General features: G+C 42.8%; 1 protein-coding gene across 5 annotated transcripts in view; it reads right to left on the bottom strand.

Annotated features, from left to right (window-relative positions):
• Nucleotides 1-1,557: 1,557 nt before the first annotated feature.
• ptrh1 (peptidyl-tRNA hydrolase 1 homolog) overlaps nucleotides 1,558-25,978 on the bottom strand; it is a 52,540-nt gene continuing 28,119 nt past the window's right edge. For 2 of the 5 annotated variants that reach the window (XM_060064565.1, XM_060064569.1), the window contains exons 2-5: nucleotides 11,814-12,033; nucleotides 11,614-11,713; nucleotides 3,191-3,248; nucleotides 1,558-2,907 (exon numbers count right to left, since the gene is read on the bottom strand). In XM_060064565.1, the coding sequence (XP_059920548.1) occupies nucleotides 2,674-2,907; nucleotides 3,191-3,248; nucleotides 11,614-11,713; nucleotides 11,814-12,033 (612 nt within the window). In that variant the 3' untranslated portion in view covers nucleotides 1,558-2,673. The remainder of the gene's footprint in view (nucleotides 2,908-3,190; nucleotides 3,249-11,613; nucleotides 11,714-11,813; nucleotides 12,034-25,978) is intronic. The other 3 variants (XM_060064566.1, XM_060064567.1, XM_060064568.1) reach the window with 3 other exon arrangements.

Raw genomic sequence — 25,978 nt, 5'->3', positions numbered from 1 at the left:
CACACACACACACACACACACCAGTCACTCTATGGATGCATGCCAATTGTTTGTCAAGGGAGCAACCTGAACTGATAGAGGCATGAATGTATTACATGTTGATTATTTATTTTATTTTAATTTTGAGAGTGAGGATATCTTTTATAAAGTGGTGACATGGTTGAAAAGGTTAAGGTTACACTCTGTGTGTGAGCATGTTTAAATGGTTTTCTGTATGTGTGCAGGGGTTGTGATGTCATGGCGGTTGTTGTCATAACTGTAGATTTGCAAAGCGCTGCTTACGTGGAACTCATCTCCACGACATTCCATTGTTTAGGTTCCATTGCTTGGTTCCTTTGCTTATGTTCCATTGCTTAGGTTCCATTGTGTTCAACGCAGCTTAGCAAGCCACCAGCAACAGAAAGTCCTTTCAACGTCACTGCACGCTACTATTACATGTAGATTATTTTATTTAATTTAATTTTTGAGAGTGAGGATATCTTTTATAAAGTGGTGACATGCTTGAAAAGGTTAAGCTTACACTTTTGAAATGAGTGTTTGAACAATGTTCTTCTAAAAAAAGGCTTAATAAATACAAATCTTAAATATTATTTCTCTGTTGTTGAAAGGACTCGAAAGGACTGGAAACTCAAACGGTAGGACTTGGGACTCGACTTGAGACTTGTCGGCCTTGACTTGTGACTTGACTCGGGACTTGCCTGTCTTGACTCAGGACTTGACTCGGGACTTGACGGCAAAGACTTGAGACTAACTTGTGACTTGCAAAACAATGACTTGGTCCCACCTCTGCTGTGTGGTATGCTGGCTGTACAGTGGCTGACAGGAAAAGGCTGCAGAGGGTGATAAGGTCAGCTGAAAAAACGATTGGCTCTCCTTTGCCCTCCTTGGATGACATTGCCAGCTCACGATGCATCTCAAGATCAAGAAAGATCATCTGTGACCACCTCCATCCCGGCCACCACCTGCTCAGCCTACTGCCCTCTGGTAGGAGGTACAGGAGCCTGAAGTGCAGAACCAACAGACTGAACAAAAGCTTCTTTCCTTGGGCAATCAGGACACTTAACACGCATAAAACTTCAAACACAGATTCCTCACTTTCTATATAGTGCAATATGCTTACGGCCTTTATATTTATTCTGACATCACCTGTCCTTGTCTTGTTCCAAATGTTTTTCTTATTTCTGACTTGTTTTGTTTTTTTATTTATTTGTTTATTTATTTATTTATTTTGTGTGTGTAATGCACCTTCAGTTGGCACTCCCAATTGTGTTGTATAGGTGACTGTACAATGACAATAAAGTCTATCTTTATCTTTATCTTTATAGGCTTCCAACGGCATAAGAGTTATTGCTAAAAAGCATTGTTACCACAGAGAAATAATCAACCAAACACAAATTTCCTTACTTTTTGTGCTGTTTATATAACTAGAGGGCGCACTGTACTATCTGTGTACACTCTCTCTCTCTCGTCTGAAAAACGCTCCCATTCAAAATGCATTGGTTTACATTTCGTTCTGTGTAGCATGGAGAAATCAGAGAAACGCTCCCATTCAGAATGCATTGGTTTACATTTTGTTCTGTGGAGCACAGTTACCTTTATTTATTTTCAGTTTTTGAGGTCTGCTTCAAAAATGCAAAAATGGAAATGTGCACTGTACTATCTGCGCACCCCCCTTCTGAAGCCTTTCTCTTTTTCTCTCTCCCGTTTCGTTTTTGTGGAGCACTTTAATTGTCTGAGAACGCGCGTTCTGTGGAGCACGTTCGTTTCAGCTTTTGAAGAGGTCTGCTTAAAAAATCGAAAATATTGACATAAATAACTAGAGGGTGCACTGTGCTATCTGCGCACACCCCTTCTGAAGCCTCTCTCTCTCGCTTCGTTTTGTGGAGCACGTTAATTGTCTGAGAAACACGCGTTCTGGGGAGCACGTTCGTTTCAGTTTTTGAGGTCTGCTTAAAAAAGAGGGTGCACTGTACTATCTGCGGACACCCCTTCGGAAGCCTCTCTCTCTCTCTCTCCCTCCCTTTCTCCCGTTTTGTTTTGTGGAGCACGATAATTGTATGAGAAACGTGCGTTCTGTGGAATTTAAGGATGAATGACCTCATTAGGTTTACACTCCAATCGGCAAAGCGGGGTGCAGTGGGCATGCGCGGATAGAAGCGATACAGTGCTTCTGCAGACAACTTTTGATTATCATACGTTTCCTCATTGCCCGCCACCGTATAAAAAATATTTAGGTTTAAAGTAACGCTTTCAGAACGAATCACTCATACATGTCCACCCACAAATTGGTCGTTGTAAATCACCCTGGGGAAGAACATGGTGAAGAGGTAGACCAGGGCCTCAGAGTGGAGGTGTCTTTATCATAGCTCTAACATATAGAAGATAGTCCCGCTGGTCTAAGCTTGCAGGGACCAGAGGGGTTCCGGGTTCAAACAGCAAAAGAGGGAAACTTATTAAAATGATAATCTTTATAGAAGTAATCAGAGCAAACATTTTGAAGTCCACTGCGGGCGGTTTCCCAGCTCAGCCCGGGTCCAGGGGTTAGGGTCCCTGCCCTGGGTCAAGGTCCATGCCCTGGTTCCTTAATGTACCGACAGCGATATATTGTTTCAGCTTCTTCTGACAAATGTACAATTGTTAGTACAAACTGCTAGATGCTCTCTATAGTCTAAATTAATGTAAGGGTTTAGGAAACTTTGCTGGCTCCCGGGGTTTGTCCCCCCCCTGCTGGTGGGCCCGGGACCTTTGGTGTGTGGGGGCCAGCCAGGCCAGCAGCAGGTCCACGCTGCGCTGCAGCACAGCTGCCACCAGCGGCTCCTCGGAGCGGGAGAAGCAGCCCAGCACATGGCGCTCCACCAACGTCTTCCCCTCCGGCCTCCCGATGCCCACCCTCAGCCGCAGCATCACCTGGATCCAGTTCAGTCATGTTTTAATCCGGTTTAAAAAACAAGTAGGATTTTGGTGGTTTACCTGATCCATTGTAACAATACAGTTATAAACAGGTCTGTCTCTTTAGCTTCCAATGCTAGTGAACAACAGAAATATTAGCAGTACAAAATAAATGATGTAGGTGATGAGCTGACTGTATATATAATTTATTATTCTATGCTAATGTATCATATATAGTTATACTATATATTAGTCTCTTGCACTAACACCAGTGGTTGCAAAATGTTTTGAGAGGTCTTACGTTGCTCTGCAGCGTGTCCACGCAGGAACGCACACCGTTGTGACCTCTGGAAAGAGGACTGCGGTCAGAGGTCATTCAAACATTAGACTTTATATTCAACCTGACCCCAACTCAATACATAGCTCACAATAACCCAACACTTAACCTAACCCCAACTCAATACATACCTCACTATAACCTAACCCCAACTCAATACCTACCTCACAATAACCCAACCCTTAACCTGACCCAACCCTATCCCAGTCCTAACACAAACCACCTCAAGTGGCGTCTGAGAATGGTTTGGTCTCTGGATCATTGCCGTGGTCGCCACAGTGCCAATTGGTAAGCTAGCAGTCCTTTCAGCCAACCTGGTCTCACAGGAATCCGTGAAATGACCACGGACGCTTAACTCAAAATCCGTGGAATCCTCACGGAAACACTCCAATTTCCGAGATATGGCCATGGATTTTTCTCCAATGCAAGTTGATGACACTCATATACCGTGGCACACACACACACACAGATCCCCGTCTCAACGACCGGGTCAACCTGATCAAAGAGGGATCCGTGAAATGACCATAGCCTATATATATATATATGAAATTCATATTGACGGTATGGCACTGTATCCCTGTTCTCGCCCATGCACCCATCTTGACCATTTTCGTTCCTTCGAGGAGGTCTGGTGGTCTCCTTATATAATAAATAAACATCTATATATAACGAAATGAATGAAAATGAATTAAACGGTCTATTAATTTCAAGAAGGGCCGGTGAGAATAGGGATATAGTGCCATACGTCAATTTGAATTTCATTAATTTCCGAGAGGATGGTCAATGGTCAGATACAGAGCTTGTTATAACAATAATTTATATTGATGTAACATGAAAGGATGTAATGATAACGCTAAGAAAATAAAGGCTAGGCCTACATGGTTATAATAATTTGAATAGGGCCTGCGTCCACGTCACGTGAATCTCATGGTTGCTATGGTGGTAATGCCATCGACTGCCCCCCATATCTTTACATTTTCCACAGTTTAGACTTGTAATTAATAAGTTACTTTTGAAATCAACTTGACTCATTCTTTTAAATCACTTCCTGGTGGCTAGTTACGTCACTCTGAGAGATGCGAACGGACATATCGGTAGTGACACAGCCTATCACCTATTCGTGAAAGCAGAACATCAAGCTCATTGATAGAACGAGGCAGGGTAATTTGAAATAATTCATTAAAGGGGACCTATCATACCACCAGGTGTGAGTGTGATTAGCCATTACAAGCCGTTTTCAAAATGTGCAGCATTGTGACATCACAGGTGGGAGTGTCCACCTAGATGTATGACGGATAGATGAGCAATGTTTGCTGCAGTCCACTGGGTAGGCTGGAAGACTGATCTATCCAGCACACATCTAGGTGGACACGCCCACCTGTGATGTCACAATGCTGCACACATTTTTAAGTGGGGTCTCAAAGGACGCATACACATCAACTTGTGGCTCCAGCCCTAAAGGAAATGACTCAGCAAGTGCTCCATCTCGTTGCACCACGACCAGCGGCTCGCTTGCAAGAATTTGGCCTGAAGTTCTTCCCAGACCTACACCCTAGCCATCCAACATGCATATCTGAGAATCAGGCCACTCTTTAATAATGACGAAAAGTTATGAGAGAAATTCACATAAACTTCTTGTTATCTCAAAAGGGGCATGGTGCCGGCTCCTTTTGAGCTTTTGACGCCAGACTTCAAAATATTGTCCACAGGCCAGCTGTATCGACACACCTTAACGCACAAATTTACACCTCCATCCCACCAAAAATGGGGACCAGAAACAAACCTGTCTTATGCAAATGTACCTTACTGTTGGAGGTCACGCCCCTTTTCCCACCTTTTCAAGATAGCTAGAGATGCCAAAATGTATATGCACATATACATTTCTAGCCCTTACAGAAAAAAAGTCTTCCAATATGGACTGTTTTTGGACAAAGCCTCTCAGAAGTGTTGCCTGCAAGACCTAGTGGATCAGAATGTGGTTGAAGTTTTTGAGATAGGAAGCTCCTACCACCCTGAAACTTGACTACCTTATTCTAGGGCGTAACTGGTACCCCCACACCGAAACTTGGTGTGGGGGGGGGGGGGGGGGGGGGAGGGGGGGCAGGTTAGGGCTGGCCTTTTTCCAGAGACCCACAGTTTTCACAGAGTAATCCCAAGATACACCCTGGTTGTAGGTATAATGGACAAGATTCGATCTCTTGTCAACTAATTTAGATTAATTTCTAGCAACGGCTTGTTGCCAAAATCTTGTCCACAGGCCAGCTGTATCGACACACCTTAACGCACAAATTTACACCTCCATCCCACCAAAAATGGGGACCAGAAACGAACCTGTCTTATGCGAATTGTTTCAAATAATCCTGCCTCGTTAAATCAATGAGCTTGGTGTTTTGCTTTCACTAATAGGTTATAGGCCTAAGCTGTGTCACTACAAAATCTGTCCATGCACATCTCTCAGAGTGACGTAACTAGACACCAGACTGTGCTGATCTGTCTGTTTCCTTGTCTTGTTTTGATGTGTTACCTGTTTTACTTTGGTATCTGTCTTGTTTCTCCCCATGTCAGGTTTCCCTCCTGTGTGATTACTATTTTAGCCCTTGTCTTTCCTTTGTTCCTTGTCGGATCATTTTAGTTTGTGGTGAGTTCTGTCCTGTGTGTTACCTGTGTTCCTGGTGTTCCCTGTGTTACCCGCGTCACCCGTGTTCCTTGCCTTTTTGAGTTAATAAATTATCCTTTTACTCGAACTGTCTGCATTTGGGTCCTACCTGCCTGCCTGCCAACCGCTAACTGTGACAGAATGATCCGACCATCATTGGACCCAGCGGACGTTTTTTGTTGGAGGCTGTGTTGGGGTGTATGTGCAGCGCTGTCGCTACAAGGCCCGAGTTGGAGGGTGCCTTATTGTTACAGGTGTGGAGGAGGTGCGAGCAGGCAAGTAGGACCCAAACACAGACGGTTTCAGGAAACGGCATTTTAATCACGCCTAAAGGCTAAGGCACAGGAATCAGGGAACTCGGGAGACAACAGGGAACTCGGGAGACAACAGGGAACTCGGGAACACGCAGGACTAGCCACCACAGACAACCACAACTAACAACCACAATGACAGCACAAGGAACAAAGGAAAGACGAGGGCTTAAATAACAAACACAACGAGGAACAGCTGAGACACATTAGGGGAGGGAACAGTAATCAACACAGGAGGGAAACACAGGGAGACACCCACACCCTGACACTTATGGACTATCAGAGTGGGGGTGTTGAGTGTGGAGTGCCATCCGGTTCAACATTTCTCTCCAGCCCCTGAGCTGTCTCCGGTCCCCGAGCCCTGTCCGGTTCCTGAACCCTACCTTGACTTCCAGAGGGGTGTCGCCTTCTAAACCTTCCAGAAGGGGTCCGCCCTCTACCTTGACTTTCAGAGGGGTGCCGCCTTCTAAACCTTCCAGAAGGGGTCCGCCCTCTACCTTGACTTCCAGAGGGGTGCCGCCTTCTAAACCTTCCAAAAGGGGCCCGCCCTCTACCTGGCCTTCCCGAGGGGTTCCGCCTTCAAAACCTTCCAGACCTTCCAGAAGGGGCCCGCCCTCTACCTCGCCTTCGTCTTCGCCGATGCCGGCCACCTGTGGGTCATTGCCATTGCAGGCCTCCAGGATTGCAGGCCTCCAGAAAACATTTTTTGTTCCCTCCTCCTGGCTCCCCTCCACCCACCCTATTTGGATTTGACTTTCTTTTTTTTTTTCATGTCGTGGGTCGCCTGGTAGACCCTTGAGGGGGGGGTACTGTCATGATCTGTCTGTTTCCTTGTCTTGTTTTGGTGTGTTACCTGTTTTACTTTGGTATCTGTCTTGTTTCTCCCCATGTCAGGTTTCCCTCCTGTGTGATTACTATTTAAGCCCTTGTCTTTCCTTTGTTCCTTGTCGGATCATTTTAGTTTGTGGTGAGTTCTCTCCTGTGTGTTACCTGTGTTCCTGGTGTTCCCTGTGTTGCCCGCGTCACCCGTGTTCCTTGCCTTTTTGAGTTAATAAATTATCCTTTTACTCGAATTGTCTGCGTTTGGGTCCTACCTGCCTGCCTGCCAACCGCTAACTGTGACACAGACAGCGATTAAAGGTCCCATGACATGCTATTTTATGTATTCTTTAATATAGGTATTAGTGGGCAACTAACACAGTATTCAAAGACGTTCCCTAAATTCAGCCGTGGTGCAGAGTTACAGCCACTCCGAGCCAGTCGCACATTGAGCTTCCCCCAAATGCGCTGTTTCGGTGGGCGTGTCAAGGAGGAGGGTGGGGGTGTGGCCCTGAGCAGCTTGCAGCCACCATGCGCTGTTTACAGTGGATGTATCGCAATGGCGAGGCGCACACAGCCTTTAGCCGTGTTCTGTAAATATTCTAGAACACACGGGAGTCCTGGAGCTCTATATCTAAATATTATCATATAGCCTACACAGATATCTATATCATATAATATATATTATCACGGCCAAAAGCTGTGTGAGCCGATATTATGAATCTCAAACGACCGCGTTGGGTTCTCCGACGTTCCTGGTTCTTCAACGTCCACATCAATGTGAATACACACACTGTAACTGTAAAGTGTTTCTTGTCGGTTCTTTGACGTGTCTTGTATTTCCACAACGAGACTGTCGTGGGGGTTATCTGAGCCATGGTTGAGAAGGAATTGGGGGAAAGGAACTTTGGTTTGACTCGCTGAAGTACATGAACTGCGACATGCCGCCGGTTGCCGCGAGGCACCATCGCCCGGCAGCGGGCAGCCGGCAGCAGGCAGCGCGCGGTTCAGTCGACTTCAGGTTGATGTGAAAGTGGAAGAACCAGAGACGTCGCAGAACCCGACAAAGTCGTTTGTGATTCATAATATCGTCTGGAGGCGCACACAATATGTTAGATGATATAGATATCTATGTATATGATATTATTTAAATATAGAGCTCCAGGACTGTAACGCAAGTGTTGTACACTTCCTTGTTATTTGGATAACCGTTCTGCTGTTGGTGTGATGGCGCATAACACGTCGGACTCTCGTATCTGGTATTTCTACAACGAGACTCGTATTGGGGGTTATCTCAGCCAAGGTTGAGAATGAATTGGGGGGAAGGAACTTTGGCTTTGACTCCCTCAAGAACATGAACCACGACATGGGGGAGAAAGGGATTGTTGGCGGCGAATGTCTCCCGCTTGAGCCCCGCTGAGGGACCACCGCCGGTGGCGGAGGTGCATAAGCGCTGCCCGGCAAAGATCCCTTTCTCCTCCTTGTCGTGGTTCATGTTCTTGAGGGAGTCAAAGCCAAAGTTCCTTCCCCCGCGGTCGATGGCAACCACCATAGGATTGTTGTTCTGACGAATCCTTCGCAGCCAGCTCCCCCTTCTGAAGTCGAAAATAATCTCCTGATTGAAATGCATTGCTTTAATATTGAATGAATTTGTAGTAGACCATGTAGCTATTATCGTTACAACAAGATCTGCATCTGCCCATTGAAAATCTACTTACACCAATCAAATCAACGAAGAGGGTTGTAACACCAAGTAACACAGTGTACTTTTTCTATGGGGTTGTGGTTCAGGTATGACAATAATTAAATATTCATAATATAAAAAACTAGCCTATATGTAGGCATATCATACATTTGACATATAGAGTTAGACTATTTTATGAATAAGGTTATAGGCCGAATTTGGTTAAAATGCTGGCCCACAACTAGATTGTCTCGTTGTCTCGTTATAGGCTTTATAAGTTAATTATATTTAAATTATTATAACCATGACCATGACATCTTGGCGTTATCATTACATCCTTTCTCATTACATCGATATAAATTATTGTTATAAAGAGATCTGTATCTGACCATTGACCATCTCGGAAATGAATTAAATTCATATTGACGGTATGGCACTATATCCATATTCTCGCCGGCCCTTCTTGAATATAATAGACCACTTTCGTTGCTTCGAGGAGGTCTGGTGGTCTCTGTATATAATAAATAATTATATAAATAGGTATGTAGGATACATACCTATTTATTTTTATTTATTTATTTATATACGGAGACCACCAGAGAGACCCTTGCAGCAACAAAATAAATAAATATATAGGATATGTATAAATATGTATGTGTATATATTTATATATATATAAATACACATACATATTTTAGGGCTGGGCGATATGGACCAAAACTCATAACGATATTTTTTGTTTGAATGGCGATATACAATATTAAAACGATATTTTTAACAAAACGGGTAAAGTGTGTAAATTTAACTCAATGCCACAAGTATATATATGCTCAATGAAGCACAGCTGTGCTTTAACAACAGATATAAAACAATAGTGTTGCCTGTTTGAAACATGTCAAGTACTATTAAATGAAAACAACATAGTGCAGTGCAAAAGTGCAAATAGCATACACTTATAGGCATAATGTGCAAATAAAAAAATATATCAAACAGGCTGACCGAAAAACAGGCCTATGGCTTCACAGTATTACACTAAAAACAGAGAAATATAATAAAATACAGGCCTACATAAGCCAATATTTTTTGTTATTTGCAGGCATACCCCTTCAAATGACAAAATTGTAAACAGTAGTGCAGGCCTCACCTGAAAATATACAGCTGCATAATTAGTCAAGAATGAAAATAAAATGTATAGAAAATAAATAAGCCATAATAAACTCAAATGGCTAGATATATTGTAAATATTCAGTGAGGTAGACTGAGAATATTTAGTCTTTGAACCAAAAATTTTACCAGAATATTTAATCTTAAAGGGCAACTTCACCCATTTCACATAAGCTTTGTATTTTTAGAACCCCCCGCATATTTTTGAATGGTCTAGCATCATTCCCTTATTTTCTGGAGAGACTGGAGAGATCCGTATCGATCTCCAACACTTCCTGTTTTCAATGACGCAATATGACGATTTTTGCGTACAAGAAAATAGGAAGTATAAGAGGGGATGATTCTCGTAAGACTACAACCACTAGTCCCACCCCCCTCTAGGGGGTGGGACCCACTGACGCTACAGACCTATTAGAGCAGTGCCAGTGGGTGGGACTTCACCAGCAGAAACTAACATCCACAGCGCCTGAAGCTAAGATAACAGAGGCTGTTGATAAAACTGAAGTACAATGGCGGAGGGTACTGGATCTGACATAGAAGATGGCACCATGCAAAAGTTCACCATTTCGAAAGAAATACAAACGAGGACTACCGTATTTTCCGCACTATAAGGCACACCGGATTATAAGGCCCACCTTTAATGAATGGCCTATTTTAGAACTGTTTTCATATATAGGGCGCACCGGATTATAAATCGCATAGAATAGAAGATACTGCAGTCAAACGTTTGACTGGGGTTGCGTTATGCATCGACTAGACCGAGCTGGGCTAAAGGGAATGTCAACAAAACAGTCAGATAAAGTCAAACTTTATCAAGCGTTCTGACAACTCCAGTCACTACCATGGTAACGATGTTCAAACGTTAATGTGCATATTAACAATATCTCATCAATATCTGATCAATATCAATATCGCTTAACAATAAGCTCACTTTTTCAGTTCATTCCCCGTCTACGAATCCCTCGAATTCGAATGTGTGTCCGAATTGAACAGCTGGGCGAGTACGGCATCCAACATGCCCGGATCCCTCTCGTCATTATCCGAGTCAGTGTCGCTGCTGTTGCCTGGCAGTTCAGTGATTATTCCTGCCTTCGTGAAAGCTTGGACCACAGTTGAGACTGTTATATCAGCCCAGGCATCCACGATCCATTGGCAGATAGTGGCGTAAATCGCCTGGCGCTGTCTCCCCGTCTTGGTGACGTGTGTTCGCCTTCTTGGCCCAAGAAGGCGAAGTACACCATGTACACCTTCTTGTATATAATATATAAGAGCTGTCAGTTAAACCGCGTTAACGCAAACCAATTTTAACGCCGTTAAAAAAATTATCGCGCGATTAACGCAAATATTTTATTTACAAAAAGCAGTCTCTTCAGTCACACAGGGGTCATTCATAAAAAAAAAAAAATTTGTATCGTCCTGTTTTGATCAGTATATGCCAATGTTGTTATCAATAAAAAATCTTTTGCACAAGACAAGCCGATGCACTTCACCATGTTGATAAGAGAATTAAAATGAGAAGAATTATGGGACAAAAAAATGAAGGGATATTTAGCATAGAAAAAGAATTTGCGATTAATCGTGAGTTAACTATGACATTAATGCGATTAATCACGATTAAATATTTTAATCGCTTGACAGCTCTAATATATATATATATCTATATATATATAGATATAGATATATATAGATATATTAGTCTACTATCCAGTCTATCTATTAATCTCCCAGTCCAATATAAGATAACCCTACTCACCTGGTGCTGCCTCCATTTTTGAAGGCCGTCTTTCCCAGTGCTTTGTCTAGTTCGTCGTGGACCAGCAAGATGTCTTCTGCCCGCACGCCGTATTTCACCGCTGAACACCGCAGGAGACAACGCACAAAATGGTAAGGTTAACACAGAACATGCTGCGGACAACACACTAACATGTTGGGGTCCCTAGTGGAGTCACCAACCTGCCCTGGCCACCGACACCCCATTGATGTTCATCAGTAGTTTGGGTCGGAGGAGAATTACTGGCATGTCCTGGATTGTTGTGACGATGACCTCACCAGACACTTGCTTGTCAACATGCCAACAGTGGGCGAGTTCCAGGCGGGCAGCGAGTGCACCGAGCACTGCCATGCCCACGCTGTGCCGGGTGGCATCCATCCCCGGGTTCCCCAAACCCACCACCTGCAATCACACACATAGCAACCAGTTATACACAGGTCCTCACCGACCAACCACACAGAGAGCAACCAGTTATACACAGGCCTCCATCTACCAATCACACAGAGAGCAAGCAGTTATACACTTGCCTTCATCTACCAACCACACAGAGAGCAAGCAGTTATACACGTCACTGTCACTGTAGCTTTGCGCCGCCATCCTGACGACCAATCCCACCCACTGACCCATTGGTTTCAGTGGTAACTCAGCAACCAACAACAACACCCACGACCACAATCAAACGACAGTCATGCCGGCAATTTGTTGTGCAGTGGGCTATTAAAACAGCCGTACGAGGAACCCCGGCTTGATTTTTTATTCTTTACAAACCGAAAAAATTAGAAGAGATAAGTGGTTAGCTGCAATCAGACGAGATCATTGGGCACCCACATCTCACAGCTTGCTGTGCTCAGAGCTCTATGTGTCAGGTAAGATTTCGCCTCAACTGAGTAGCAGCTAGAGGTGGCTCGGTCACGAACGAATCAGTTTGAATGAACGAATCTTTAAGACGAACGAACCGAACTGGTTCCTCTCTCTCGTTCGTCTCGGTCGTTCTCAGACACGACTCCTCCCAGAACCACTATTCACTGACTCGCTGACAGTTCGTTCACTCACTGTGCGAGTGGTGAAGAGGGACCGACTGAGAGATGTCACGACTCACGAGAGCCAGCCAATCATTCGTATGCTGTTCTAGGACTGAGTCTAGGACGCTCTTGTTGAATTTTAGCCAATGAGAGACAGAAATCACCCGATTTCCTGGGAAAAAAACAACAAATGGGCTTAATGAGCGAGCGTACGATAATACGATTAAATATCAGTGAGATGGTAAATGCATGTTGTCTTTGTATTTTCTTTGTCATGCCAGATTAATAAAATATTTGAATGACTCGTCAATCTGTCTCGTTATACCTTTTCATCGGTCCACAAGTAGGCTATCTATTAGCCTTTATACCACAGATACTCTAGGGTCTATAGCAGATAACCGCATTGTCTGATTACAGTTTAATTCATTTTTCACAACCTACCAGCTCTTGTTGCGAAGACGAGTCACCGCGCCATTCGTTTCAATAGGAATCGCGACGGTCTGTACTTTCAACATAAAGTGAACATATTTGTAATTTGAAATTCGTCCCAGCCTTTATACCCCAGATACTCTAGGGTATATAATAATAATAATAATACATTTAATTTAGAGGCGCCTTTCAAGACACCCAAGGTCACCTTACAGAGCATATAGTCATCATTCAAAACTATGTAAAACAGACTAGGAATAAAAGGAAAACAGAGGTTAAACATGAAGAAGAATAATAATTAATAACACTCAAAGACGCCTAAAGTGAAGGGGGGACCTCACTAACCACCTATACATATCTATACATATAGCATATAACTGCGTTGTCAGATTAGTTTAATTCATTTTTCACAACCTACCAGCTCTCGTTGTGAAGACAAGTCACTGCGGCATTCGTTTCAATGGGAATCGCGATGGTCTATACTTTAAAGTGTACATATTTGTCATTTGAAATTCGTCCCAGCCTTTATACCACAGATACTCTAGGGTCTAAAGCATATAACCGCATTGACTGATTACAGTTTAATTCATTTTTCACAATTTACTATTTCTCGTTTTGAAGACTAGTCACCGCGCCATTCGTTACAATGGGAATCGCAGCGATCTATACTTTTAACATAAAGTGTACATATTTGTACTTTGAAATTCGTACCAGCCTTTATACCACAGATACTATAGGGTTTATAGCATATACCCAAATTTTCTGATTACAGTTGAATGCATTTTTCACAATTTAACAGCTCTCGCTTTGAAGGCAGTGTGAATTTTGGCAGCTATTTTAGATTTAGTCTTGGGCTGCACAGGGTTCTGTTTATGAGAGCCTAAAACACCTGGGACCCCCACCATCATTGCTAAATCAAGTCTATCTGGCTGATATGTTAAACATCCAATAATCAATTACACTTCCCATCCCGCTGCATTTGGTTGAAGTTGTAATGTTGACGTTTGAGAATGAGAAAGAGGGAGGAGCTGAGTCTGAGAACCGTGCATTCCATGATACGATTCACCTCTGCCGGAAACTCAACTGAATGAACGAGCTTTGTTACGGATCTAGTGTGTTGTGTTTGTGTTTTATTGTGTTCTCTCCCCAGATGACCTTTCCCCCCCCCCCTTTCTGATTGCAACCCTGGCAATCAGGAAATGTAGTGCACCTGTGCTCATCTGAGGGCTATACAAGCTAGGAGCAAACAGCTGCACAGGGCCTTTTGTGCCATCAAGCAGTTGACAATTGTTTGTGTGTGGGAGCTAGCGACGGAGTGCCGTTGTTGTGGTTCTGAGTAGTGGAGTATTTGGTTGGTTTGGAGTTAGTTCTTTTGATTTGTGCTTTCCCCTTTTGGGAAAGTGGTTCTTAGTTCCTTGGCCCATCAATAAACCTTTTTGCTTACCGTTACCTCTGTCCGTGTCTCCTCCTTGTCCCCCCGAACCTAGAAATATTCTTTGTTACTCCCCAGATCCCCCTGGATACTATTTGGGGTCGTAACAAGCTTAATCTGACTGACTCAGCTGAGAACCGTGCATTCCATGATACGATTCACCTCTGCCGGAAACTCGACTGAATGAACGAGGGAGGAGCTTAGTCTGACTGACTCAGCTGAGAACCGTGCATTCCATGATTCGATTCACCGTTACCGGAAACTCGACTGAACGAACAAACAAACAAACGATTCGCGAACGACTCCTCTTGGCCAACTGACCGACGCTAACTGAATCATGGAAACGAATCAATACATCCATCACCTACTAGCAGCTAGGGCTAACAAGAGCCATAATATTATGCCTGGAGAACCAGGAGAACACTTGCATAACTTGAATTTGTAAGAAGTTCTTGAGTGTCACTTGTTTTGTAAACATGTCTTTCAGCCTCTGTAGCACTAATGCGTTTGTGTTGTATTAGATGGATAGATAGATAGTTACTTTATTCATTCCAGAGGTAAATTACATTATCATAGCAGCAACATAGACAAGACACCAAATATGACAAGACATGCAATGCAATAAATGCATAACACTGTGTTTGTGATATTTCACAAAAAAACATTTCTTGAAAGTAGGATGAAATCACTATGTCAGTCCCTGTTTAGCCCATGCAGTAACTTCATGGTTAGATTCACAGCTGTGATTTGCTTAGTAGCATTCTATATTAGTGGTTGGCTTAGCTCAGGAACCAGTAAGTAACCGAAAGGTTGCTAGTTCAATCACCAGCTCCAGCAAGACACTTATCCCTAACTGCTCGTGACGAGCTGGCTGTCGCCCTGCATGGTTGACTCTGCCGTCGTTGTGTCAATGTGTGTATTAACCAATGTAAGTCCCTTTGAATAAAAGCGTCTGCTTAATGCCCTAATTGTAATTGTATCAGTCAAAAGGAACAGATTATTGCCCCTTTTCCCATATTAGAACGTACATTTGTATAGTCTGCGAGAGATGTATTTACTCAGGTTGTACGATGTGTCACACATGTAATCTTTGTTTTACTATGCTCTGCCTTTGTAGGAGAAAAACAGGACAACCCCTTGAGCCCTGCTTTTGTGCCCAGCCTGTTTGCATATACCTCGGCGAGGGAGAGGGAAAAGGAAAATTACGTCTTCCAAAAGTTTCTGAAGACTCAGCAGAGGAAGCGCAAGATCTGCAAGACCAGCAGATGTCTTGCTGACCCTTCAACCACAAATGTTGCTGACATTGTTGGAGGAGCATGAAGTCACTACTGACCACAACACTGACCAAAGCTATTCAAGAGACACAGGCCCTGGCATCATAGAACCATGCGTGAATCCACCCTGCCAGGCTACAACATTTGCATTGGGAAGTGAGCATCCGAGCTGAGGTCAGTGAGTAAAGGGCCAGGGTAGAGGAGCGGTCCTTGAATGAGGAGGCATTCAGGGACAATGACACCATGTAGCAGGATCTAACAGCAGGGGTTGACACTAAGGGTTCAAAAGCACTTGCCCATCGGGCAAGTACAGGTCAGGTTCAACTTGCCCGAATGTAATGTTCACTTGCCCAAATTATAATCAGAATCGTGAACGGGCCTCTTTTTGCCAGGCACCTGGCCTGGTTTTGGGGGGGCTCAGAAAAATCATCCTAGCTCAGACTGAAGCTGAATGTTATAGCTTCCACACATGTTGTGTTTAAAAAATAACAAACTTCTCTTTGTTTACTTATTTATCGAGCGGTCACATCGTGCCATGAAGTGATTTCAGTCCACCGTTGCAACCTATTAAAGCTATTGCCAAGTTATATGTAGACCTGCATGATTTGATGCAAATGTACATAACTAAATGTCAGAGGTAGTAGCAAAGATATGTCTTTTTTAACTTTCAAGTTTCTTGTAGCTCTAACTGAATAATCACAATCGCGTTTCTAGTAGGGTTGTCAGTCACGATACTGGATTTTCTAACTTCAACACCATTCCTGGAAAAAGATCGATATTCTATACCATTTTCGATATCAGGGGAAAAGTTTTTTTCAGGAAAGAACATACCCAAAGTAAATAGATTATATCTCCACAACTGCAAGGGCGATAATGTCATCTTTGGGCCAAAAGAAAGATTGTCGTGCAAGTGAAATATTCAATGGGGATAATACTTGGTTAAAGTGAATAAAGCCATGGAACACAGCATAAGTGGAAGATAACATTTCCACCTGAAATAATTATCAGTATCAGTTGGTCGTTATCAGTTGGGAGCGCTGTCTTACTATGAGACACAAATAAAGGTCGATATCTTACAATTTTGACACTTGACACCTCTATTTAAAGTTCAGGGCAATCGGATGCACCAAGCCAAACACTCGCAAATAAATATATGGCCACTAGATTGCGCTGAAGAATATGTTTTCTGATTGAAGGCAATTTACCTATTTCCTAAGAAACCTTCTCTTATTCATTGATTGAAAACACCATGTTAAGTTGCGAAATTTGGCACAGATACTGGATAATCTGTTTATGGTGGCAACTTTGTGGACAAAAATCACAAAGGTAATACCTTTTTGGTTGTTAAAAGAAAAGGGGACGTTTCTTCTTAAGTTGTTATTTGTGAGTTTTAGTCACAGAATGATATGGTTTGGAGTGGACTGTTGGAATAAGTGGAGGCTCAGCTTTCATGTAATATATACAGTAGTTTGTGAGGGTCCAATTTCGTGAAAAAGATCGCTATTGCTGTGTGCATGTGCACAGTTATGAAACCCAAAACCGTGTTCTTGACTTTCCTTGATAATTTGCCTCAATCCAAAGTACTTCCAAACTGCACTCCTCCATCACTACTCCATTTAACTTCTACCTAAACCGTTCGCGGAGGTGCTGCACTTGAGATGCTAGCTGTGTTGGCTAACCTTTAGCGAATCACTGCCAGAGAACGCACTGCGAGTGAGTGACAGAAGGCGGGGCTATATTCGCACTGAAGCGATGCGTGTCTGTTAACTCGCTTTCCGAGAGAAGAGAAGACAGCGCACTGATCAATTGCAAATACTTCTATTTTGTGTGGTTTTGCGGAACAAAAGGTTGTTCTGCAGTTTCTAAAAACATTTGAATAAATAGCTTTTATATTAACATCCACCCAAAATCCACTTGCCCGTTCGGGCAACCAGAAAAAATCTCAACTTGCCCAAACATTTTTTTTACTTGCCCCGGGCAAGCGGGCAACCGTTAGTGTCAACCCCTGAACAGGTCTTCCAACCTTCGCCAAATTAATAGTTGTGTTTAATTTTGTTAACACGTTTATAAAAGTTGGACAATCAATCACCCCGTTCCAATGTTTGATCCTAACATTAATGAGGCTAAAGCTTTTTTTGGGGGATTTTCTAAGTCAACTGCTGTTAAGAGTGTTTAATAGCACATTTGATGTATTGTTTTTCATATTATCAGAACTAATCATATGGCCACCTAAACTAATTCATATTAGTCTCCCAATGTGTTTTCGCAAAAACTTAAAAAACTGCACCTCCATAATTTTATTTTGAAATATTTATAGAAAAGCCAAAGGACCCGAGATGCTGTGCACACTCGACATACTCACAATATAAGAACCACAACACCTCACAATTTCTGGTCTCAATTACACCACAAGGTGTTATATCCTATGTGTCAAAAGCTGCACCTCCATAATTTTATTTTGAAATATTTATAGAAAAGCCAAAGGACCTGAGATGCCGTGCATACTCACAATATAAGCACCACAACACCGCACAATTTCTGGTCTCAATTACACCACAAGGTGTTATATCCTATGTGTCAAAAGGTTTGGGGGGGTCGCACAAGCGACAAGCACATAACAGAAAATTATGGACATCTTGATAAATTGTCACCAGGAGATGTCATTCTAGCTGATGGAGGTTTTAATGTTAAATATACAATGGGTCTGTATTGTACTCAGCTGAAAATACCGGTATTTACCAAAGGCAAGACACAGCTGCATCCACTGGAGCTAGAGGCAACAAGGGGACTGGCAGCTGTCAGAATCCATGTGGAGTCATTGGCCTGGTGAGGAATAAGTTTATTCTTCAGACCACCATCCCTCTGACCCTCTGCCAAGCCGCATGGATAGCCTACCTCCATTGACAAAAAGGTGACAGCTTGCTGTGCTCTTTGTAATATTTTCCCATCAGTCATCCCTAGAGAGTAGAGACGTGATACTATGGTTGCTGGTTTCTTGGCCATTTTCTGCAGAAGAACCACCATGGATACAAAGGGAATGTCATTCTTCGTGACTGCAATGTTGCCTGCTTGCAGCTCTTCCCGGGTTGCAGGGTGATCTGAGGGTCCTCAGATCATGCATGTCTGTGATGTATCTGGGCCAGTCGCTTGTATTTAATCCGGTCGAAGGCAAAGAAGAGCTTGCTTAGCTGCTCTCCGGCTTGGAGATGAAGCTCCAGCTCAGCATTCCGGGTTGCAGCAACAAATAACAAGATTGCTTCTACTCGATGTTTGCCTTGTTGTTGCAGACCCATAGTCATCAGCTTCTATCCAGGCATCATCGATGCCGGAGTTCTCCATGGAAGTACCAAGAGCGCGGAGGGCAGCCATGACATGTAGCTCTCCCAGTCGTCACCTACTACACGGCAACTCTATAGCTACCTTTCTGTAAGTACAAACGTTAGCTCACTCGTCTAAAAGCCCCTGTGAAACTGGTATGTGTCACGGGGGCTACTGTAGTAAATCCTTTTTGTATTTATTATATTTTATAACGTTATGTATAGCGCATCGAAGTGCTTTCGGTAGCTGGTGATTGTTTCCAAGTTGTTTTTTCCAAATTGTTGTCCATCCATGTCTTGCTGGAGGTTAGGTGTAGATGGATAAGAATAAACCGTATGATTTCTGATATTTGTTTATAGTGGTTCTGCCACACCCCACAACCAATTACATTATAGAAAGAAGGGCCATAAAATCGGTAGGCCTATCCATAGAATACTTTCGCGTAGGGCTAAATGAATTTTAATATTGATTTTCACCTATCAATCCACCTCCTACACGGCAACTCTAGCTACCTTTCTGTAAGTGCCAAAACAAACGTTAGCTCGTAATGCTAACTCGTCTAAAAACAACTACTGTAGTATAACATGTGTCACACTATTGATACAATGATTTGTGTTGATTTATAACAACGTTTCATTTATTTGCGTTCGTGATTTTCACAAGCCCTCTGTTTTCACAAGCCCTCTGACAAAGTCCCAGCGAGCCAAGTCCCAGCCAATGAGGGATGAATTCCCTCATGAATATTCACGAGCTTCCCGCTACCACCCTGCAAAAAATAAACTCGCACCCCGGACTGCACTGCACTGAGTTTGACGGCTGAACGCTGATTGGCTGTTACGTTACACATGTCACTCAGTTATCACGCTGTTGAACGCTGATTGGCTGTCATCACGACAAAAACTTGTCGCCGGTTTTCTCCCGCGAAAATTTCGCCCTTATACGCGTCTCTACGTTCACTTTGTATGGGATCTTGTCGCCCCGTCGCGTTTGGTGTGAACACACAATGCGATTCTTCCTCGGCGGCGCCATGTTTGCTGCGTTCTGAACCAAAACAAAAGCAGCGTGTGTGTGACGTCATGACGCATTTGCCGCGACCGGAAACTGATAAGCGGAATCGTTAAGCAGGCTTGCTAATGATTCCAAGGAATCGGTTGACTCGGAACCGGTTCTGAACAAGAACCGGTTCTCGATTCCCATCCCTACAGACAACAGTGAGTTGTATCCTGCCCAGCCAGGAATATTGCTTGATTCTTCCCCTGCTTCCATTCTGGACCAAGCAGTAGCAACAATCCATCCTAGTTGTGTCAGCTGGTAGTATCCTGAGATTCCCTTGCTGGTGACAAAGAGGTCTGTTCTCTTGGCAAGCTGTGGTTTTGGCTTGTCACAGTGCAGCATATCTACATGGTATGGAGTTATAGATAGACTCTGGGCATCTCTGGCACCGATTGGCTGCCGTGCATCACCCAAGTGGGTGCTACATATTGGTGGTGGTTAGTGAGGTCCCCCCTTCACTTTAGGCGTCTTTGAGTGTTATTAATTATTATTATTCTTCATGTTTAACCTCTGTTTTCCTTTTATTCCTAGTCTGTTTTACATAGTTTTGAATGATGACTATATGCTCTGTAAGGTGACCTTGGGTGTCTTGAAAGGCGCCTCTAAAATAAATGTATTATTATTATTATTATTATCTCCTATCTTCAAGGGTGGTGCAACTTGTTCTCCAGGAACCTCTGCCTTCTGGTATAGAGCAGTAATCGTTCCATGGGTGGTTCCTTTCCCGTCAGCAGTGTCCTCTGAAAAGTCTGTGTTATCTATTGCGAAGAACACAAAGGAACCCGTCTTCAAGAATGGTGGTACATACAGACCTTGGAACTCTCTGGTTTCCAGTAGGAGGGTACGGCCATACGGAATACAGTAATCATGTGCACTGAAAAGATCCATCAGCATCTTGTTGCGGGTGACGTGATGAATAGTCAGAACCAGTCTGAGGACCTGTGGGTTTTCAAGCGCGATCCCCCTACTGGAGCCCCGAGGCATTACCAACAGATTGACTAATCATTAAACCACACAGATAAGGATCTGAATTACCTATCTGCATTCCTCTTCTTGGTATTACTCATTAGTTGCATAGTTCTCATATACATTCACAACTACTATAAATTAAATTACATATTCTAAAAACTGAAATTTGCTTTTCAAATGAATTACGTTTAGGCAAGGCAACTTTATTTATATAGCACTTTTCATACACAAGGCAGACTCAAAGTGCTTCACATATAAACATTTTCATACAATAAAATAAAATAATAGATAAGTAAAAGAAAACATATGCAAAGAAATGAGTAAAATAGAAAGTGCAATGTATTTAAGAGAAAATTAAATTGAAAGTTAAAAAGGCTTTTTAGTAAGTAAAATTTAAAGTGCAATGTATTTAAGATCAGATCAACAGTCTCTCTGGAACCCAAGTCGGGACTACAACCCGACCTAAAGGAACTTGGTCCTTACTCTGGAACTCCAACCCAGACAGAACTTGGAAACGTCTCCCACGGAGCTCGGTCTCAGAATTCCACCCACACACAAACTCAGGACTCTAACCCTTATACAAATACAAACTCAGGACTCTAACCCTTATACAAACAAACTCAGGACTCTAACCCTTATACAAACAAACTCAGGACTCTAACCCTTATACAAATACAAACTCAGGACTCTAACTCTTACACAAATACAAACTCAGGACTCTAACCCTTATACAAATACAAACTCAGGACTCTAACCCTTATACACCTCTTCTCAAAAGAGTTAAACACAATTCTTCGTATATTCAGTGATCAGATTATTGGTCTCAAACCCTTATCCTTTCTCTCTGGTATCAGATCATGTATTTTTCTGGTAAAAATAGAAAATAAAGGGAAAGTTAAAAAGGCATTTTAGTAAAATGAAGGCAAAGTATTTAAGATTTAGCAGAAAGCTAAAGCAAACATAAAAGTCTTCAATCTTGTTTTAAAGGTGCTCAGAGTTGGGGCAAGTCTTTTATTCCAGCTATTTGTTGCATAGTAACTAAATCCTGCTTTCCCATGTTTCGTGTTTACTCTGGGGATAATTAACAGATTGGTCTCAGAAGATCTTAGTGTTCTAGAAGGCTTATGTAGTGGAAGAATATCAGTTAAATATTTTGGGCCTAAACCATGTAGGGATTTATAGGTTAGCAACATGATTTTAAAATCAATTCTCTGACCTACAGGAAGCCAATGTAACGATTTAAGAATTGGTGTAATATGTTCAAATTTTTTGGTCTTTGTTAAAACTCTGGCAGCAGCATTCTGAACAAGCTGAAGCTTCCTTAGTTTGTTTTGGGAGACCTGTAAGGAGACCATTGCAGTAGTCAAGCTTACTAGTGACAAAGGCATGTACAAGTTTTTGTAAGTCTTCGGTGGACATGAGTCCCTCTAAGCCAGATTTTGTAACTGATTTGATGTGACTTTCGAAATTTAAATCAGAATCCATGATAACCCCTAGATTTCTGGCTTTGATTGAGGTTTTCAGGGACGAGTGAAGGTGTTGGGTTACTTTAAGCCTTTCCGTTTTAGCACCAAACACATTTATCTCTGTTTTATCCTCATTTAGCTGAAGGAAATTTCGGCACATCCAGTCTTTCACTTGCTCAATGCACTGGCACAGCAGATCTATGAGCCGATAGTCATTTGGTGATAGCGATGGTCAATATTGTTATTTTGCATGATTTGCCCCAGTGGGAGCATGTAGATGTTGAATAAAGAGGGTCCTAAGATCGAACCTTGTGGGACTCCACACATCACGTTGGTTGATTCTGATACAAAGTCGCCAATGGAAACAAAGTAGTTCCTATTTTGTAGGTAGGATCTGAACCAATTTAAGACTGTGCCTGAAAGCCCCACCCTGTTTTCTAACCTGTCCAAAAGTATTGTATGGTCTACAGTATCGAATGCAGCACTGAGGTCTAGTAGCATTAGTATTGAGGTTTTGCCAGAGTCTGTGTTAAGACGGATGTCGTTTACAACTTTAATGAGGGTGGTCTCAGTGCTGTGCAGGGGTCGAAATCCTGATTGTAAGGTGTCATAACAACCAGTTGATGCCAGGAAGTGATTAAGTTGCTGGAGGACAACTTTCTCAATGATTTTACTTATGAAGGGTAGATTTGATATTGGTCTGTAGTTGTTAATAATAGAGGTATCTAGGCTCTGCTTTTTTAAAAGGGGTTTAATAACTGCAGTTTTCAGGGCTTTTGGGAAGTTGCCTGACTGGAGAGAGTTGTTAACTATCTGCAATATGTCTATTGCTAGGCAGTCAAAGACATTCTTAAAGACGTTGGTAGGTAAAGAATCATGGCAACAGGTGGATGGCTTTAGTTGTGTTACAGTTTCCACAAGAGTTTTAGAGTCTATAACATTAAAGCATGCCATCCCTGCCACGTTACTTTTGCCTGAACAGGGTGGTAGTCCAACATTTTTGTTTGAAGTGGAGATATTGATGGCGTGTCTGATGCCTTCAATTTTATCAGAATAAAAAGCTGCAAACTCATTGCATTTCTGCGTGGAATGGATATCAGGTGGAATTTGTGTTGGGGGGTTGGTCAGTCTGTCAACAGTTGCAAATAGGGTTTTTGCATTATTAGTATTGGTTTTAATGATATTGGAGAAAAATGTTTTTCTAGCACTTTTTAAGTCTGAATTGTAGGCACGGAGGCTCTCTTTGTAGATATCATGGTGAATATGAAGTTTTGTTTTACGCCAGATGCGTTCAACCTTCCTGCATTCTTTTTTCTGTGCTGTTACAGAAGCAGCTTTTCTCCAGGGTGCCTTTTGCTTTCCAGAAATCGTTTTAACCTTATAAGGTGCAATGACATCCATGACTTTCAAAATTTTCAAATGAAAGTTTTCTACAAGATCATCAGCTGAACATGGGTTAAGAGGTGGTATTAAGGAGATGCAGAGCTGCCAACAATGTGTTTCAGCAAATAGCAGCAAGCCGAGTGCAGCGAGGCGAAAAATTTTAGGCCGGAGATTTTACGTGTTCTGAGATGCAATCTAGGTAAGGACTATAAGGACATGTTTATCTGCAAAGAACTGCAGTATTTTGAGTGTATACTTTCGTCTTTTTCCTGTAGTGTTGCACACAATTATACACAGACGTACACAAAAAAGTTTTTTATTACCCAAACACACAGTACTGACCAAATACGGGCCTCCACCAGAGTTTCCTCTGGCTTCGCCCTGCCCAGGCATAGTTCACCATCTTTCGGGTACTATCGCACACGCTCAAGCTCCACCTCCCCGTAAGAACGGGCGCCTCTTTTTCGATGGAGCTCCAGTAAATTCACCATCCATGTTTGATACCTGTAGTCTGTAGACTTTAACTGACAGCTCGCTCCGCAATTTCGCGGCAAAAAACACGTCACATAAATCACATTGATTTGTTTACACATTTATAACAATGTATCATGGAGGCGGAGATCAAACAGATAGACACGCGAGCTGAGGCATCAATGAGCTTAGCCTAATCTCTGCCTTGTTTTGTCGTTGTCTGTCACCACAGACACTTTTATTATATGTCCTTTCTATCCATAGAAAACGGAATGTATTTCACGTATGTGTATAACCTATAGACCCTTTTACAGCCAACGTCATCAAATAGTTGCGTGCGCATGCCGGCAACAGAAGTGGTGTTGTTTCCCAGTCGTTCTGACTCACACACGAGGTAGCAACTGACTAGCAAGAGTTTAAAAGTGGATCAAAAAAAGTTTCCAGCATCAAAATGTCTGGTTGTTGCGTATATGGTTGTCAGAATCGATATTCCACCGGCGGACTAAAGTTGTATAGGATTCCGACAGGATCACAACCATTTAAGAGCAACCGGCGGCGTCTGTGGCTGCAGGCGATTAAACGTGTTGACTGGAATGAGGACATAATACAAAATTCTGATTTCACCACATAAAACTCAGAGTCTTTGTCATGGTATTTGACGTTCTGTACATGACCACAGACAACATATTCATAAGCATCATCCAGTGACTTATAGGCTCGTAATTTCTCTGGTGTACAAGCTCGGTTTCTCTATTAAATACGTAAGGGATAATGTATAGAACGCCGGTCATTATCGAGAAAATAAGCCCCGACAGGGCGAACAGGACACCGACGCGCAGCGGAGGTGTCCTGTTCGCCATGAAGGGGCTTATAAAAATAATTCACCGCCGGAAGTTGTGAAGTGCCCATGCAAGTGAACGGAACGTTGAAAAGACCCGTGTAATAAGTATATATATATCTGGCTACTGTATATTCGGCCACTTGCTGACGTCTTCAACCCACTCATTAATAGTACACGGATCTGGAAGTCGGACACCATTGTCAAAGTCAACTTGTTGAAGTAAAATTCGCGATCTTGTGTTGATAATTCCCTCGCATAGCTTGACAAGCTGTTGATCTCTGCCATACTTCTGTTAACGGACTGCGCGCGCATGCGTTCTATGTCATCATTGTGTACAAACAGTAAAAGGGTCTATTGGCTTTGGAACAAACAGCGGGGACTAAATATTAGCAAGGGGAGGGACGGCTTGTCACCCCTCATTCGCTAAATGTTAAGCTTGCTGGTAGTTCTACCAGGAGGACTCAAATCACGCGCGGCTGGCCGCCAATCACCAATCACCAGCTACCAATCACCTGCCTACACCTGCTCTATAAAGAGTAGTCTAACATATGTCTTTGCTGCTCAGGTCTTCGTTCAACGCATGCTGCTGCTTTACTGTGCTTCTGATTATCTCGCATATCTCGTCGCTTAGTTGCTACGTCGGTTAATACACACCAAGAGGTCATAACTTCGGATTCGTGCTGGTCGGC

This window comes from Gadus macrocephalus, chromosome 11, assembly GCF_031168955.1.
Source record: "Gadus macrocephalus chromosome 11, ASM3116895v1".
NCBI lineage: Eukaryota > Metazoa > Chordata > Actinopteri > Gadiformes > Gadidae > Gadus > Gadus macrocephalus.
Note: the sequence above shows the minus strand (reverse complement) of the source record. Positions and strands in the feature narration are given on the sequence as shown.